The 16,586-nt window shown below is 32.4% G+C and overlaps 1 protein-coding gene and 1 long non-coding RNA gene across 7 annotated transcripts; both read right to left on the bottom strand.

The window, feature by feature from the left end:
- Positions 1-5,051: 5,051 nt before the first annotated feature.
- Positions 5,052-12,335, bottom strand: LOC114301328 (double-stranded RNA-binding protein 4). 6 transcript variants are annotated; one of them, XM_082873985.1, is made up of 6 exons: positions 11,898-12,335; positions 10,616-10,863; positions 8,616-8,856; positions 6,387-6,612; positions 5,503-5,548; positions 5,052-5,227 (listed from the first exon to the last, which is right to left on the bottom strand). In XM_082873985.1, the coding sequence occupies exons 3-5, from the start codon at positions 8,776-8,778 to the stop codon at positions 5,524-5,526; spliced, it is 414 nt and encodes a 137-aa protein (XP_082730111.1). In that variant the 5' UTR covers positions 8,779-8,856; positions 10,616-10,863; positions 11,898-12,335; the 3' UTR covers positions 5,052-5,227; positions 5,503-5,523. The 6 variants fall into 6 exon arrangements, 4 of the variants coding, with proteins under 4 accessions (XP_082730111.1, XP_082730110.1, XP_082730109.1 ...); XR_014332460.1 differs by lacking the exons at positions 10,616-10,863; positions 11,898-12,335 and adding an exon at positions 9,654-10,524 and having other exon boundaries at positions 5,488-5,548; positions 5,650-6,612; XR_014332459.1 differs by lacking the exons at positions 10,616-10,863; positions 11,898-12,335 and adding an exon at positions 9,654-10,524 and having other exon boundaries at positions 5,650-6,612.
- An 870-nt stretch (positions 12,336-13,205) lies between these two features.
- LOC145792298 (uncharacterized) lies at positions 13,206-16,248 on the bottom strand. Its single transcript, XR_014331688.1, has 2 exons — positions 15,209-16,248; positions 13,206-13,420 (listed from the first exon to the last, which is right to left on the bottom strand). It is a non-coding gene; the product is annotated as an uncharacterized LOC145792298 (long non-coding RNA).
- Positions 16,249-16,586: the final 338 nt, after the last annotated feature.

Raw genomic sequence — 16,586 nt, 5'->3', positions numbered from 1 at the left:
TCTGGGTTCAGGTTGGGAATGTGAGATGCTAAGAGCATCTCCAACGCATGAGGTAAATGGAGAGAATTAGACATTTTACCTATTGAAGCTGCATTTCTAGGACTCCAAATGGTGAGGCATTTTGCCCCTTCTCGTTTTGGCTCTCCACATGTAGCCAGCCTCTATTGCTAGGCAAAGTGTGTACCCGCCAGGTGACTCTCTTTCCCTTTCTCTTTCTCTCTCTTTCTCCCTTTCCCATTCTTCCCCATCAACGATCTCTCTCAACCCACCTCCTGCCCCTTCCATGATTCATACCCAGATTTCTCCCCATATTACCATACTAACGCCATTGCCATAACCCTTTTCAAGTGCAGAATTTAAAAATCAATTAAACAATTTCGATAGTGAGTGAGAGAGAGAGAGAGAGAGAGAGTTGTGACCATTCAATGTCGCTGGAGACGTGGATGGCCCAGGTGGGCAAAGAGAGGGCATTTGGGGGTTCATAGAGCGGCAAAGAAGAAGAACCCATCATCAATGGAAGCTCGGCAGCAGAGCCGGGTTCCACTACTAGGGTGAGGGCAAACCCAGCAGCACCCAAAAGAGAAGAAGCCATGGCTTTGTTGTTCTTGAATATACTGTAAATGATGGTTTTTGAGGAATGGGTTCGTTGAATTGGGTGAGAAACAATACCAATCTCATTGAATTTGTGAAGAGGAAAGGGTCTTTGAGGAGCCAGTAAAGGTCGCTGCTGCCATGACTCTGAGTGAGGTGTGTGTGTGTGTGTGTGTGTGTGTGTGAGAAGCAATGACCCCCAATACAATTTGAGGACCCATTTCTCAATCAAATACACACCATAAATTTCTCAATCAAATACACACCATAAATAAATAAATAAAAGTGATTAAAAAGTTTATATATATATTAAAAATAAAAGATAAAAATTAGAGGAAATCACAAATATATTACTTAAAATTTATTTAAAATACGATTTGATTCCTATTATTTTAAAATTATTCTTTGGAATTGATAGAAAATGATTCCATTTTTCTCTTATAATAGTTTTCTTTTCAAAATTAATGTTTATAATAATTTTTTTAAAAAAAATTAGTTAAATTAGTTTGATTGGTTAGTTAAAATAAAGAGTATGGTTGGAGTGTACACTAGCTAAACTAGATAGACAAAATAGAAAAGGTAGTTTTCTGTGTACTTTGAGGAGCCATTTTAGAGAGTATGGTTGGAGATGCTCTTAGAGTAGTGAGAGAGAGAGAGTTAGAGAGAGAGAGAGAGAGAGAGAGAGTACCTGCAGCACCAGTGTAAGAGAGAGAGAAAGCGAGTCGAAAATTTGAGGAAGTGGTGGGAGATTTGAAGTGGTGGGACGTAGTCGTATATATCTTTTGAGTGATGCCATTAATGAGATAGGCTAGCATGCGCGTGGTGCGTAGAGCTCTGCTCGTGCTTGCTTTTTTTTTTCTTTTTTAATCCTTCGGGTTCAAAAAAGATAAAATAAATTTTTTAATCTAATAAAATATCATATTTAAATTATAATTATTTTATTTTTTTTATAAAAGTTAAAAAAATTAAAAAATTTATTCCAAATAAAATTTTTTAATCCCAAATTAAAATAATTAAAAAGACAAAAAATTAATCCATATTCCAAACGAATCCTAATTAATGAATTGCACGCTCTCTCAGCAGCAACAATGATTTAGACCACTAAAAAATACACTACTAATAGCACTAATGCATTGGAAATGGTAAAAAAAAAAAGAAACAAGGCATAGAAAGTAGGCGGGGTCCACTATCACATTATTAGTACTCCTTCTAGTGCTCCATTTCTAATGCTCCCAAGTATTTTTCCTCTCAGCAGCAGCTTAATCAAACTTTTCCAAACAATTGTTAAAAAAAAACTTTTTCCAAAAAATAGAGAGATGACAGAGAGCTCTAAAAGTAGAGAATTAATTGAGCTCTATTTATGTGACAATGAAAAAAAAATAGAAAAAAAAGAAGGCCAAAATATCACATCAATAAGTGAATCACATCCATTATAGTTCATTTAAAACTCTTAATTTAGAACTCTTAGGCTCCGTTTGGTTAGGGTTTCAAATTATAGTTTCACCCATTGATTTGAGTATATTGTTTGTTTTGAGCTTTCAAATCATAATTTTATACCCATTTTTCAAAACTCAATTCAAAACTCAATTATTACTTTTAAAACTCATAACCAAACACATAATTCAAAACTCTTTTCAAAACTCAATTCAAATCAATATTTTAATTTTTTAAATATTTTAAATATTTTAATATTTAAATATGTTACGATTTTTTAAATTTTTTAATTTTTTGAATATTTTTAAATATTTTAATTTCAAAATATTACGATTTTAATTTTTTAAATTTTAAAATATTTTATAAAAATAAATTCAAACTCTATTTTATAAAAATATTTTTAATTATTTTAATTTTTTTGTTATATATTTGGTTACAATTTGAGTGTAGAGTTGTAAAAGGAGTATGCAGTTTCGAGTTGTGTGTTTGGTTTTGAGGTTTAAAAATAATTTTTTAATTGAGTTTTGTTTTATGTGTTTGGTTACGATTTGATTGTATAGTTGTTTTTAAGTTTAAAATATTAACATTTTAAATTATTTAAATTTTTTGAATATTTAAATTATTTAAATTTTTACGATTTAAATTTTTTGAATATTTATTTTGAAAAAAAAAATTATTTCCTTTGTAGTATTTTCAATTAAAAAATTGATTAATGTTATTTTCTGTTAATAATAAATTTTTTTAATTGAATTTTAAAAAGAGTTTGATTATGAGTGTTGATCAGAATTTTCAATAGTGTGAACGTAGTGTGTTTTGTTATGAGTTATAACAATTTGAATTAAGTTTTGAAAACTCTTTCTAAAACTCATAACCAAACAAATTTTCTTACTTCACGTGTCAAATCAAACTTTCGAAACTCAATTTCACACTCAATTCAATACTCTCTTCAAAAACCATAACCAAATAAATTTTCTACACTCAAATCATAATTCCACAACTCACAAACTCAAAATACAACTCATACTTTCAAATCATATTTACAAAACTCTACCAAACGCAACCTTAAATATTTTTGAAAAATAAATAAATAAATCAATCAAAAGTTTCTCTAATATGTAACTAGCTGGTCAATTAGGGTTGATTTCAAAATTTATTTTTTTATAAAATAATAAAGAGAATGCAATTGATTTCTATAGTGTATTTTTTAAAAATGATTTAGACCTCTAAAAAGAGAGCTTTAATAGAGCATTAATTTGTCTTTTTCTTTCCCATATTTTGTCTTTTACCTCACTACACGCTTCTTTTTTTTTTGGCCAGCTCATTAGAGCTGCTGCAGTGTAACTCTAATTAGAGCTCTGCAACACTGCTCTTCATTTTTAATAGTTTTTTTTAAACTAATAACTCGTTTGGGAAAATGCATTCTCTCTCAGCAGCAGCTTAATCAAACTTTTCCAAACTTTTCCCATCGAATAAATAAATAAATCAATCAAAAGTTTCTTTAAGATGTAACCAACTGGTCAATTAGGGCTTATTTCAAAATTTATTTTTTTTATAAAATAACAGAGAGAATGCAATTGATTTCTATAGTGCATTTAGTATTTTTTTAAACTAATAGCTCATTTGGAAAGTTGAGGTTTGGGATTTTTTTTTTAGTTAAAATAGTCAAAAAATAAATATATAAAATATCACATTCAACTCGTAATCATTATCTTCTTTCTCTTACAAAAAATCAAAAAAGCTAAAAAATCATTCCCAAACGAGATCTTTTAATCCTAGGCTAAAATAACTAAAAAATCAACCCACTTCCCAAATGAACCCTAAAATAGAGAGTTACCAAACCAAACCTTAATTGATTATTTGGGGATAAATGGGTCAATTAATTTTGAAAATTTATTAAATATTTTAAAAATATGTTATGAGATATTATTTACATAATATTTTAAATAAATAAAAATTATAATATATAATAAGTGATTTAATTTTTATCTTTTAACTATTTAATAAAAAACTATAATCAGCCAAAACATGTTCCACAAATGAAATGATGAACTTATGTACATCATTCTATTTATAATCATCTGAAAAGTGTATTAAATTGTGTGTGGATTAATTCAATAGGCAAAACTATATCCTATAAAGTAAGCAACAAAACAATTTCGTCTCATTTTGCACACCTCTCTCTCAAAATATTTTATAGTGTATGTGAATTTTATTTGCTATTATTGCACATTCACAATAAACTTCAAGATGGGATTACCAAAAAAAAAAAAAAAAACGCTTAGAATAACCGATATGGGGTGAATGTTATATCGTATTGATCATATTAGTATCATATTAGTCATTTCTCTCTTTTTCCTTTCAATCTCTCTCATTCACCTTCGCTGCCAACCACTCTCTCTACCTCCATTCCTCTCCTTCAAAGTCATAAAAATATGTATGTATGATCATGAAAAATTCTCCACATTTGGATTACACATACAATAAAACACTACACATTAATCAAAAGGAAAAAATTTCATAATACATTTCATAATTTTTTTTCATGATACATTTTATAATATTTTTTTCATGATCTTTAATATTATTCATACATATATATATATATATATACACACAACAACAATGCAATCAATTAACCTCCAGCCAATTACATACATGTAATGATAAATACAATTAATCTCTGACTGATTACATACATATATATACACATAGTGACAATCAATACACTCTAGACGATGCTATCCCGGGGTTGTCATAGGCTATCAATCCAGTTCTAAAAATTAACATTAGAATTGCATGAATATGGTGAATTTGGGGGGAGTTTTGTAGAATTTTGTTATATTATCAAATGATTCTAATCCAATCCTACGGTGTCCCGTAGTTCAAGCATTAATTTAGACCAGTGATTTGTATTTCCAAACACTAAAGGTGGAACTATATATTAGTCCAGGGACAATCCAGGGATTTGCATTTCCCCTCCCAAAAAAAATCCAATCCCGACAAACACGGCCTTAAACTACAACAGATGACCAACAACACATTAATCGATAATGTAAGATTTGTCTCAAATATCTGATATATTACTGGAAAAAAATTCAACATCCAACAAGAAAAAGTACGGTTCAAAAAAAAAACAAGAAACAGTACACTTAAGACAAGGGATGGTCTTCATTCAAAGCAACATTGCACAGCAACTTGAAACCTGCAAATTTTTCAGAAAGAGTTTCGATTAATTCGACCAGATCAAAAACGCTACAAGAAGCACCCAGGAAAAAGAGAATATATGTTATACATTCATATGTTTTAGTGGTGTGTAGAAAACTAGGGGAAACTCAATCAGGAGAGTCAACAATGCGATATTGAGAATGTTGTCGGATTAAAAGATCATTTTGTTATGAGAGCGTTGGACATCCAAAAACAAATATGAGGTTGTTTCGTTTTGCCAAACAAAAAAATACAGACATTTGAGCTACTCACTGAACAAGAAGGAATTTGACTTTAAGCCACCACAGCAACTGGCAACCTGCATAATCAGAATGAATGAAACTTAATTAAGCAAGATAAAAGAATAATCTTCATGAAGTTTTTTAAGAAGAAACCAGAAATAACTAAGAAATCACATACGGTAGTGCAAAAACTATTGCTCCATTTGTTTCAACTGAAAATATTTTTTTATGTTTGGTTGCGTCCTCAAAACTAATGTACTAGTGGTGGTGGAGATCCCTGGATGTTGGTTCAAGTTCTACCAAAAAACGACGTAAGAAGGCTAAAAAGAAATCTCAGGACGATGCTCAGTGAGTAATGTCTTTTATTGATCAAAACATTTTTTTTTACCAAGGTCATTATTTCGGTTTATGATCCTCTGGTATGATGTTCCAACTTATATTTGTGATTTTGAGTTCCATTGTCATGTTTAGCGACTTCTGTGACCCCTGCTGCATCTTCTGTGCTCATTTTGTATTTGCAGAGGTAGTGGTGGAGGTGTGGCAGTGGCAGAGGTGGTGTAGGGGTGGGGTGGTATGGTGTAGAATAGTGTTTGTAATGGTGTGGTGACAGTGGTAAGTCTTTAGTCCAGAAAACGTTTTCCATCTTTCAAAAATGAAAAACAGTTTTCCGTCCAAATAAACTTGTTTTCCGTAATGGAAAACATTTTCCATCATACCAAATGCTACAATTGTGAAACTATATGCAAATGCAAAATGAGCACAGAAGATGCAGCAGGGGTCATAGAAGTCGCTCAACATGACAATGAAACTCAAAAGCACAAATATAAGTTGGAACATCGTACCAGAGGATCATAAACCGAAATAATGACCTTGGTAAAAAAAAAAATGTTTTGATCAATAAAAAACATTACTCACTGAGCATCGTCCCGAGATTTCTTTCTAGCCTTCTTACGTCGTTTTTTGGTAGAACTTGAACCAACATTCAGGGGTTGTTCGAGGGCTTGAGCTGGAGACACAAAAACAATAGTTCCTGTAGTGCTCTCTGCCACAGGATTAATGCCACTCTGGGTGGAGTCTCCTTCATTAACCTTCACTTTAGACTTGATGATCCCAGTGATGACAGTTCTTGAGTCCGAAGTATCTGCACAATAGTGTCAGCAAGTCAATCACTCAACTTGGACTATATCGACTTATATGAAAAGAGATTATGTTGGCCTATCTCCAGGGAAGTGATATACAATCCAGTCTTGCCCTAAAAATTTCAGTTTAGTTATGCACACCCTTCTCACCCAAAAGGGAGAAAAGAAAATAAACAAATATAAACAAATACCAATAAATGTATCATGTATGTAGTCCATTCAATGAGAGGGGGGGGGGGGGGGGGGGGGGGGGGAAGAAAAAAAGAAGAAGCAAGTAGACCAGTCAAGTGTCTATGCAGAAGTTACAAATTTCCATGTATCCACTCACAAACATAAAAAGAGTAACACATGCCCATACAACCCCCCCCCCCCCCCCCCCCCCCAAATCGAGGCACTGTTGAGGGAATTAATATTCACTTCTCTTAGAATTAAACCATGTTCCTTTTTTCCTCAAGAAATTTCTCAGGAAACATTGTGCAAGAGTTATTGCACTATTTTGACATCTTCAAAGGCTTCCTTACCACAGAAATATTAAGATGGCATTGTGGCACATTTAAGTTGTCGCTTTGTTGAATAATGTGTATATAACTATACATATAATATATATATATAGAGAGAGAGAGAATCATTGATGTAACTACAGTTATATTTTAAAAAATATATATATATATTTTGGCTTTTTTAGTAAAAAATATTTTTTAAAAAAATACTCTTCATTGATGTAAGGGTGAAATATCAATAAATCTCAAAATATGATATTATGAACGATTTAGTCATCCCATTTTTCTTATAAACCCAAAGATCCTCTTAAAGTGAAAATTACATAAAAAAATAATCACTTACATGTTTGGGTTTAATTTTTTAGAGATAAAAGTAATTTTCTCAAAATATAAAATTACACATTTGGGCAATTTGCACTATAAAAGTTTTGGATTTTTTCTCATTCTAGAACAAATCACACATTACGAACAAAAACCTAAACTCTAATGTAACACTCTAATAACGTAATACTTCAATGCAACACACTAAAAAAATCATTTGTGTACTTTTCTCAAACGTAACACTCCAATGTTACATACTCCAATGTAACACACAAAAACACTAAAAAAACTCATTAGTGTACTTTTTTTTAAATGCAACACTCATAGTTTGAAATTATATATTTGTTCAAAACTTACTAAGAAATATTTGTACTCCTTAAAAACCACACAGACCAATTCTTATTAAAAAACAGACCAAATATAACCGATTTAGTCCAGTTCAATCGATTTTTTTCGATTTTTCTTACATCCCTAACATTGTGAGTCAAGTTATAATTGATTTTTATTTATATTTCTTATTTGGTCGTAAATTGACTTTGAAAGTCAAAATATTTTACTAATTTCCTTTTTTTAATTCTAGTTGATTTAGAAAGTCTCCTCCTAACTCTATATAAAGCCATGTAATACTTATAATTTAATAGAGTTAATATTTTCTAAAATTTTCTGAGTTTTGAAATCTCTTTTGGGTTTATATAATGCAACCCTACCACCTAGGTGTGATGCCTAAGATTTTTAGAAGTGATTCTTAAAATATCTTCTTTTTTTCTTTCTTTCTTTGTTACTTCAAAAGTCCAAATACTTTCACAACCCTCCAAAATAGTGCCATAATCTTATCTTTTCATAATCAAACTCTTACCCCTTTATTACCCTAAACCCTTTAAACCCCTATGTTCTTATTGCAAATTTCAGCCATAAAAACCAATTAAAATCAGCCCCAAAAGCACACTGTCACTGCTGTCCTTACCCATTCTACATCAGGATTCTATGTAAGTTAATCAATTAGGTGAACCAAAACACAAATAAACAAATAACTGATATATAAAGCTAATATGTAAACAGAAGTATGCACAATACTGTACTAAAATATACATATACAAAGAGAAAGATAAGCTCACAGATAGACAATCCATATATCTATGTATTCTGAGCAATGATTTTGTATGTAAGGGCAGAAGGGATAATACCCAAAATTGACAGGATAACTTTCCGTGCTGCCAACTGTTCAGCCTCCTTGTTTTTGCCTGCCTCGCCAGTGTAAGTAACACTATTGAATACCAAAGCAGATACACGAAGTGGAAGCAACCCCACTGACCGAGTTGTGTTGTAAGTGGGTTTCTCCAGATGCATCTTGACTGCATATTCAGAGAGGATAGACTTGCAAAAGACTGGAAATTCATGGAGGATAGACTTGCAAAAGACTGTTTCCTGGATAAATGACAAGAGAAGGAGAAAAAAAAAAAGGAGGAAAATGATTCAAATAGTGGCTAAAAAAGAAGAAAGAAAGAAGAAGAAACTTGAACGCCATAAAAATGAAAAATATAGCCCCAGTCAGTGAAAAATATCTGATTGATTCCCCTGAAAAATATAGCGCCAAGTCTTCCTCTAGCAGCAATCAATACATTATAAATTACACATCTCAAGTTCCATTCATTCCTTGAGCTATTACAGGTAAAAAATATTACAAATTCAAATAAAGAAGCAATACAGATCATATTTGAAGTTTTGTTACAATCATAGAACCAAACAGGAGCTAGCTATAATTGTAAACATCAGAATTAAGCAACAAAATTCTAAGAGACTACAATCAGCTACTTATCTCAACATTTACAAATATTCTATCTTACTAGTAGGAAACTTGGTAAGACTTTTTTTTTTTTTTTTTTTTTTTGAATAAGTAATAATGTTCTCAAGACAATATTGGCAGCAACATAACAAAAAAATGGGCACATAGGTATGTCCCTCCAAGTCCCATGCCACTTGGTGAATAAAGAAACTACTTTTTTGATGAATAAAAAGTGAATAGAGAAACTACACAATTGGATAGGGAAGGTGAGTAAATTATGCGACTTTTTACAGTAGACAAAACTTTTATCTCAAAGCACGCGGAAGTAAGAGTGAACTCACTCCACATTTCAAGGCTAACACCTTGTAAGGCAGTGTCCAATCTGTAAAGCAAGAACATATTCCTTAGATTGATACATTCAGGGTACTGTTTATCTCACCCAGAACAGCCCTTGCGCTTTCATTATTTCTTGTTTAATTGCTCCCAAACCCTCGCCACTTTAATATCGTGCTGCAGCCCTTAGAACACATGTATTTACTAACCATTCAGCCACAAAAATCAATAGCAATAGCCCATAAATGCTGCTCTACATCAAATTTGGTCAAACTTGTAAGAATTTTAATCACACTCATCCAGGATCATGCAGCTTTGCCTTACAACGAACAAAGACATAGGGGCTAAACAATTTAATTGAACAATAACTTGGTTCTACAGGGTCCATAATGAAATATATTTTGATCGCAAGTCAAACAAGAAAAGGCTGGAGAAAGAAACCAGACCACTCGAAAAGGCTACGTTCTGCCTACAAGTAGTTGAACCTAGAACTTGAGGATATGCATGTAGAAAGTGATTCAGCCATTTATCATCGGATTATCAGATGTAAAAAGAACAATCAAAACAAGATAAATTATAAAGTCCCAATAATGAGACTATCAAAGACGATGACACATGAATAAACCAATAATAAATAGACATACTAGGTCCCATAAATTAACCTAGGGTGCTAGGACCTCTTATTTTCTTCCAGCGATGCCTATATTATCCAACCAGAACCTAGATTTCATAATTCATAATTCTTTTGAGACCTTGTTCCAGTGGGATAGAGAAGAAATGTAATAAAAAAATTCTGATTAGGTAATAACTAAAACTAAATCAAAACTCGGCCAAAGGTCAAAATTTGAGTGGCAAGAACTTAAAAGTAAAAATCATAAAAAAGAACATATGAAAGCCTCAAGCTACCATGTCAATTAATCCTTTTAAAATAACAAGGCAAAACTTGAACTAGTGAGTTGAAATGAGAATGAATCATTGTGTAGCACAACACTCCCTTTCACTAAGCAATAATATTAAAATAAAACCTAATTTAATAAGTTGAAAATTAAAATCATGCATGCCACAAACCTCACTAATAAGTATCTTTTGTGTTATACCATCCAATGCCACCCTAGCAACATCTTGCTTTGCGGCCTTTCGTTGTGAAAATATATCATGAGATGTATATGATGCTCCATCCACCCGGACAGTGGACCTAAACCTTGGCTCATGTGGAACTCCTCCTTCATTAATTGTTTCTTAAACTGGGAGTGGAATGGATGATTTCTGAGTGTACTCTTACAAACGGTTCTTGTACATTGCGACTTCCGGATGATCTAGCAATATTAAGGAAAACATATTATCACAAAATGCACTTCAAGCTCCCAATGAATAGTTTGTTTTCAAGTATTGGCATCTGTAAACTAATTTCAAAAAGTGCATGATCAAGAAATTAGAACCTTTCAAGTACAACGATGAGCAACCATGTGAAAACTTTTTTGTCATTCACACAACAGCTCTAAGGAAGTACAGCTAAGTAACCCAGAACATTCAGCACATGGTTCGGTTGGGTCAGTTCGGGTTTACCCCTGAACCGTCAACTGGCTGCCAACATTCGGATGGAGAAAACGTCAACCTGATTCGACACAAACCCCTTTTGAAACCGTCTGCTTATGCTATTCGGTTTCACAGTCGATATATGTTCGAGTATCGGGTTGGACCTCACTCAAATGCAACTAAGAATATTAGATATACCAATTTGGTAAATAAGAACAAAAAAAGAAATAAAAAATTGAAACAAATTTATCACTTTCCTTCAGCATAGATCTATTAATTTGGTAAACACAAATAAAAGAAAATCAAAAAATTTGAAACAAGATCTCGTAACCTAATATTACATTTAGGGTTTTCATTGGACTTCCTTAGAGGAGAGAGGGAGAGAGAATGAGTTTTAGAGGGAGAGGTTTTCGTTGGACTTCCTTAGAGCATCTCCAAACGCATGAGGTAAATGGAGAGAATTAGGGATTTTACATATTGAAGCTGCATTTCTAGGACTCCAAATGGTGAGGCATTTTGCCCCTTTTCGTTTTGGCTCTCCACATGTAGCCAGCCTCCATTGCTAGGCAAAGTGTGTTCCCGCCAGGTGACTCTCTTTCCCTTTCTCTTTCTCTCTCTTTCTCCCTTTCCCATTCTTCCCCATCAACGATCTCTCTCAACCCACCTCTTGCCCCTTCCATGATTCATACCCCGATTTCTCCCCATATTACCATACTAACGCCATTGCCATAACCCTTTCCAAGTGCAGAATTTAAAAATCATTTAAAAAAATTCGATAGTGAGTGAGAGAGAGAGAGAGAGAGAGAGTTGTGACCATTCAACGACGCTGGAGACGTGGATGGCCCAGGTGGGCAAAGAGAGGGCATTTGGGGGTTCATAAAGCGGCAAAGAAGAAGAACCCATCATCAATGGAAGCTCGGCAGCAGAGCCGGGTTCCACTACTAGGGTGAGGGCAAACCCAGCAGCACCCAAAAGAGAAGCAGCCATGGCTTTGTTGTTCTTGAATATACTGTAAATGATGGTTTTTGAGGAATGGGTTCGTTGAATTGGGTGAGAAACAATACCAATCTCATTGAATTTGTGAAGAGGAAAGGGTCTTCGAGGAGCCAGTAAAGGTCGCTGCTGCCATGACTCTGAGTGAGGTGTGTGTGTGTGTCAAGCAATGACCCCCAATACAATTTGAGGACCCATTTCTCAATCAAATACACACCATAAATAAATAAATAAAAGTGATTAAAAAGTTTTTATATATATATTAAAAATAAAAGATAAAAATTAGAGAAAATCACAAATACATTACTTAAAATTTATTTAAAATACGATTTGATTCCTATTATTTTAAAATTACTCTTTGGAATTGATAGAAAATGATTCTATTTTTCTCTTATAATAGTTTTTTTTTTCAAAATTAATGTTTATAATAATTTTTTTAAAAAAATTAGTTAAATTAGTTTGATTGATTAACTAAAATAAAAAATATAATTAGAATGTACACTAACTAAACTAAATAGATAAAAAAAAGTAATTTTTTTGTATACTTTGAGGAGCCATTTTAGAAAAAATGTTTGGAGATCTGAGGAGAGAGAAAATGAAATTTGGGTTGGGTGTTTGGGGAGAGAGAAAATGAGGAGGGATTTTTCTAGGGATTTTGGGGGAGCGTGTGAGTGAGAAAGAGAGGAGAGAGAGAGACAGCTAAATCACAGCTCAGAGGCCACCACCACCAAATTCTATCACTTTTTTCTCTTTTGAAACTTTCTCAGGTCGTCATTTTCTTGCCTTCGTATGAGATAGAAAATTAAGGTTCCGTTTAGGAAATCTTTTAAATTATAATTTTACCTATTAATTTAAGTATAGTGTTTGTTTTGAGTTTTCAAATCATAATTTTACACTCAATTCTTAAAATTTAATTCAAAATATAATTATTACTTTTTAAAATTCATAACCAAACACATAACTCAAAATTCTTTTTAAAACTCAATTCAAATCAATATTTTAATTTTTTAATATTTTAAATATTTAAATATTTTTAAAATATTTTTGTGACGCCCCAAATTTTTTAAAATCTCAAGGGAAATTATATAAACAAAATGACTTAATAAACCAAAAAGTTGACATCTTAATAAGGTAATTCAACTTTCGTACATAACCAAATGTCCAAATACCAATAGATAAAAACTTAAAATTATCCAAATATAACATCAAATGAAATTATAAAGTCCTTAATAACTATTATATAAAATAATATAATTTATTCGGCTCTACTTGGGGTTTCAGGTCAGCCAAGGCTCTACGTTAGCATCGACTCCATTTCAGCTTCAATTATTTTCTCGCCAAGACCTGGCATAAAACGCCAGGGCAACAAAAATATATGCCATGAGTTTTGCAACACGGTAAGAAAATATAACCAACCTACCATTCTTTTTAAGAGAAAAATAATGAGATTATAAACATGAGATAATAATACAATTGTAAGCATAAATTACAACCATTAAAATAATTTAAATAATTTTAATAAATTAGGTGACACTCGAAATCTCACCAAAGAGATTTAACTTACCAACCACTAAGCATGGCAACGGTTAATTTGAAACCCTCCCTTGGTCAAATATTTTAGTGTTACCAACCGTAACTACCAGGGATGCCCACGTCCGGAGTTATATACCCAAGTAGTAGCATCCGTGGTCTGCCCCAAGGAAACGGTCTGCCAGGGGTACGTAACCTCCCTGTGTGCCACCGGCACATCCACCCTTATTCCAAAACCAAATACTGAAAAGGGTTCAAATAAGTCCCGTGCCATCTTAGAGTTTCGCAACACAATTTACGTGAGAATTCTCAAAACCAAGGCTCACCCTAAACAACCGGTATTAACCATCAATCCCTTAATTTCGTACACTCTTTAAAACCAAGACTCACTCTGAACAACTGGTATTAACCGTCAATTGTTAACTTTGTATATGCCGTTAATCATTTCAGTTAATTTTGATATTACTCACAAATAATTCTAAATTTTAATCACAATTGATGTTATATCAACTCATTAAAATTCCCAACATAAAATATTACACATGTCACACAATAATAACTAAATGTACAGCATTTAAATAAACAATTTATTTAAACCATGGTATGAAATAATAATTTAGATACAGAGAAAATAAACCAAAGTCACACACGTGCATGGATCTTTAATTTACAAGATTAGACTACCACAATATTAAATAAACCACAATACACCCATACATGGATTACTAATTTACTATATTTGATGAATTGGACCAACACAATAACTGATTTTTATCCGAATAAATAATTGAAGTCATGATCTTAAACCTGTCTAGAAATTTTCAGGTTATACCTTAGGTAATAAAAATTATAAATAAATTATTTATACAGTTCTAAAATTCGTGAAAATGTACAGAATATTCAATAAATATGTTTGGGTCATTTTTCAGAAATAAATTCCCAAAAATAAGTTATAAATAATTCTGTAAAATTCTCAAAAATTTTATGACACAGATTTATCACATTTTCTTAAATTAATTTCATACTTAAATTTATAAATCAGATCCATAATCTAAAAATTTAGTATGAAATTAGACTTCTCAAATTTCATATTTTAGTAGAAATTACCAGATTTGGCTTAATATAGAATTTTTAATAAGCTTTTAAACATATACTAAAATCTGTCTTACAGTAGCAGATTTAATTATAAATTTGTATAAATTCGTACCAAGCTCAATAATTGTTAAGAAAATTCCTGGATGAACTAGACATCATTCTCAACAACTTTGTAGAAGAAATCATTTCAAAATTTTGAGCATAAAATTGTCTAAAAATTCGTACAAGTTTCTGGCAGATTGAAGAGTTATATAATCAAACCAAATAAAATCTTTAATCATCTATTTAATGGCACAAACTGCACATGCAAGTCTAAATCCAAGATTATATCATGATTTTAAGGCTACTAATAAAAAAATGACCTTCAAATATTTAACATACCAATCACAAATTTGCATACAACTATAAACAAAATTTTATCTAAAGTTTTAGCTATGTTAACATATGAACACAAATCTAAAAATTTAACAATTAAAAAGAATGAGACGGTTATGAGAGTTTTCTTACAATGTTAGGTTGCTAACGGTTTATCGTCCAAATTTGATTTATGATTCTGATCGTAAGATATGACCGTCCTGGCTCCATGATCGTCTTGCTGAAATTTCACATTAATCGGACGCGATCTCACCGTTGATCTTCCATTGGATTCTCTTAGAACTTTTAGTTGTTGATCATTATCTTAAACTTAGAATTTGCAAGATCTAACCCCAAAAATGGATTCTACACGTCGAAAAACCTAAGGGTGGTCATCCCCAAAGTCATAGGACCACTCGATTAACCTAAATGTGCTAGGATGCACCGTAGCACCATGAGCCGAGAAACACTGGATAAAATTTAGTTCATCTTCTCCAACAGCAGTAGCACGCACCAACAGAGAGACCCAGAAATTTAGTTTCAATGTCCCCAGTTCAAATACTTGTATCTTCTTCATCGTAACTCCGTTTTATCTTATTTTTCTGTCATTAGATTCACCTCACGGCCTAGTTTTTGGTTCACTACTCACACGTCTTGTTCCATCTCTTTTTGCATGCCGTCGGATCTCTAAAATTTGACGAAAAAATTAGATTTTCTTCCTACCATCTCGGACATTTCTTCGAACCATCTTTCGGACTCCATAACTTTCTTAATTCTTAACAGTTTTACTTCATTCTTTCGCCAATCTCTTCAACTTACTCCATACTTCATCTTACATGACCTATTTTTCTCAATTCTTTCTGGAATGGATGGTTTTGGCATGCCGAAAGTAAGCCGAAAACCAACTTTTGAAATTCAAAGTAAACTTCTCTAACTTTGTTTCTTTCTCCTCCATCTTCCTTCTTCTTCTCTTTCTTCACCTACAACACTTTGTGAATGGTGGTTCTAGATGATAATGGAAATAGGTGATGGTGGTGGTGGTGGTCCGACGGTGGGCCAATGGTGGTGAAGTTCGCGGGTTGGTGTTTCGGATGATGATAGTATGGGTTGAGGCCATGGCTATGGAGGTCGGGGGAGGAGGAAAAACATAGATAAAGAAGGAGAAAGAGAGTTTTGAGAATGAAAGGTGGAGGGAGAGGGAACCGAGAGAGATGAAACTGGAAGTGAAGAGAGGTGAGGAAGACTTGGGCTCAATTTATGGGCAAAATGAGTAAGATGAAAAGAAATAAAAAAAAATGAGAAATTGAACACCTGGTAGTATGGAATAGCATGTCCACCACGTTTTCTTTTGTTATAGAGAATGATAGCACGAAAACATGGGGAGCCAACCCATGGTTTTTGATTGGATTTTTGTACAGAAAATATTACGTTCCAGTATAATTTGATTACAAAAAAATATAGAGAAAAAAAATAATAAAAATATCAAAAGATTCAGAAATTAATATTGAGTAATAATATAAGGTCAAAAAAA

The sequence above is a fragment of the Camellia sinensis genome, chromosome 6 (assembly GCF_055761805.1).
Source record: "Camellia sinensis isolate YWXY chromosome 6, ASM5576180v1, whole genome shotgun sequence".
In the NCBI taxonomy this organism is placed as follows: Eukaryota; Viridiplantae; Streptophyta; class Magnoliopsida; order Ericales; family Theaceae; genus Camellia; species Camellia sinensis.
This window is presented reverse-complemented; position numbering and strand designations above follow the sequence as displayed.

Coding starts and splice junctions, on each gene's coding strand:
- LOC114301328 (XM_082873983.1), bottom strand. CDS start 9,677: ATGAAAGCGCAAGGGCTGTTCTGG. Junction 8,857..9,653: donor AAGCGCAAGGGCTGTTCTGG/GTGAGATAAACA, acceptor TCATTTATCCAG/GAAACAGTCTTTTGCAAGTC. Junction 6,613..8,615: donor AGTTATCCTGTCAATTTTGG/GTATTATCCCTT, acceptor ACTATTGTGCAG/ATACTTCGGACTCAAGAACT.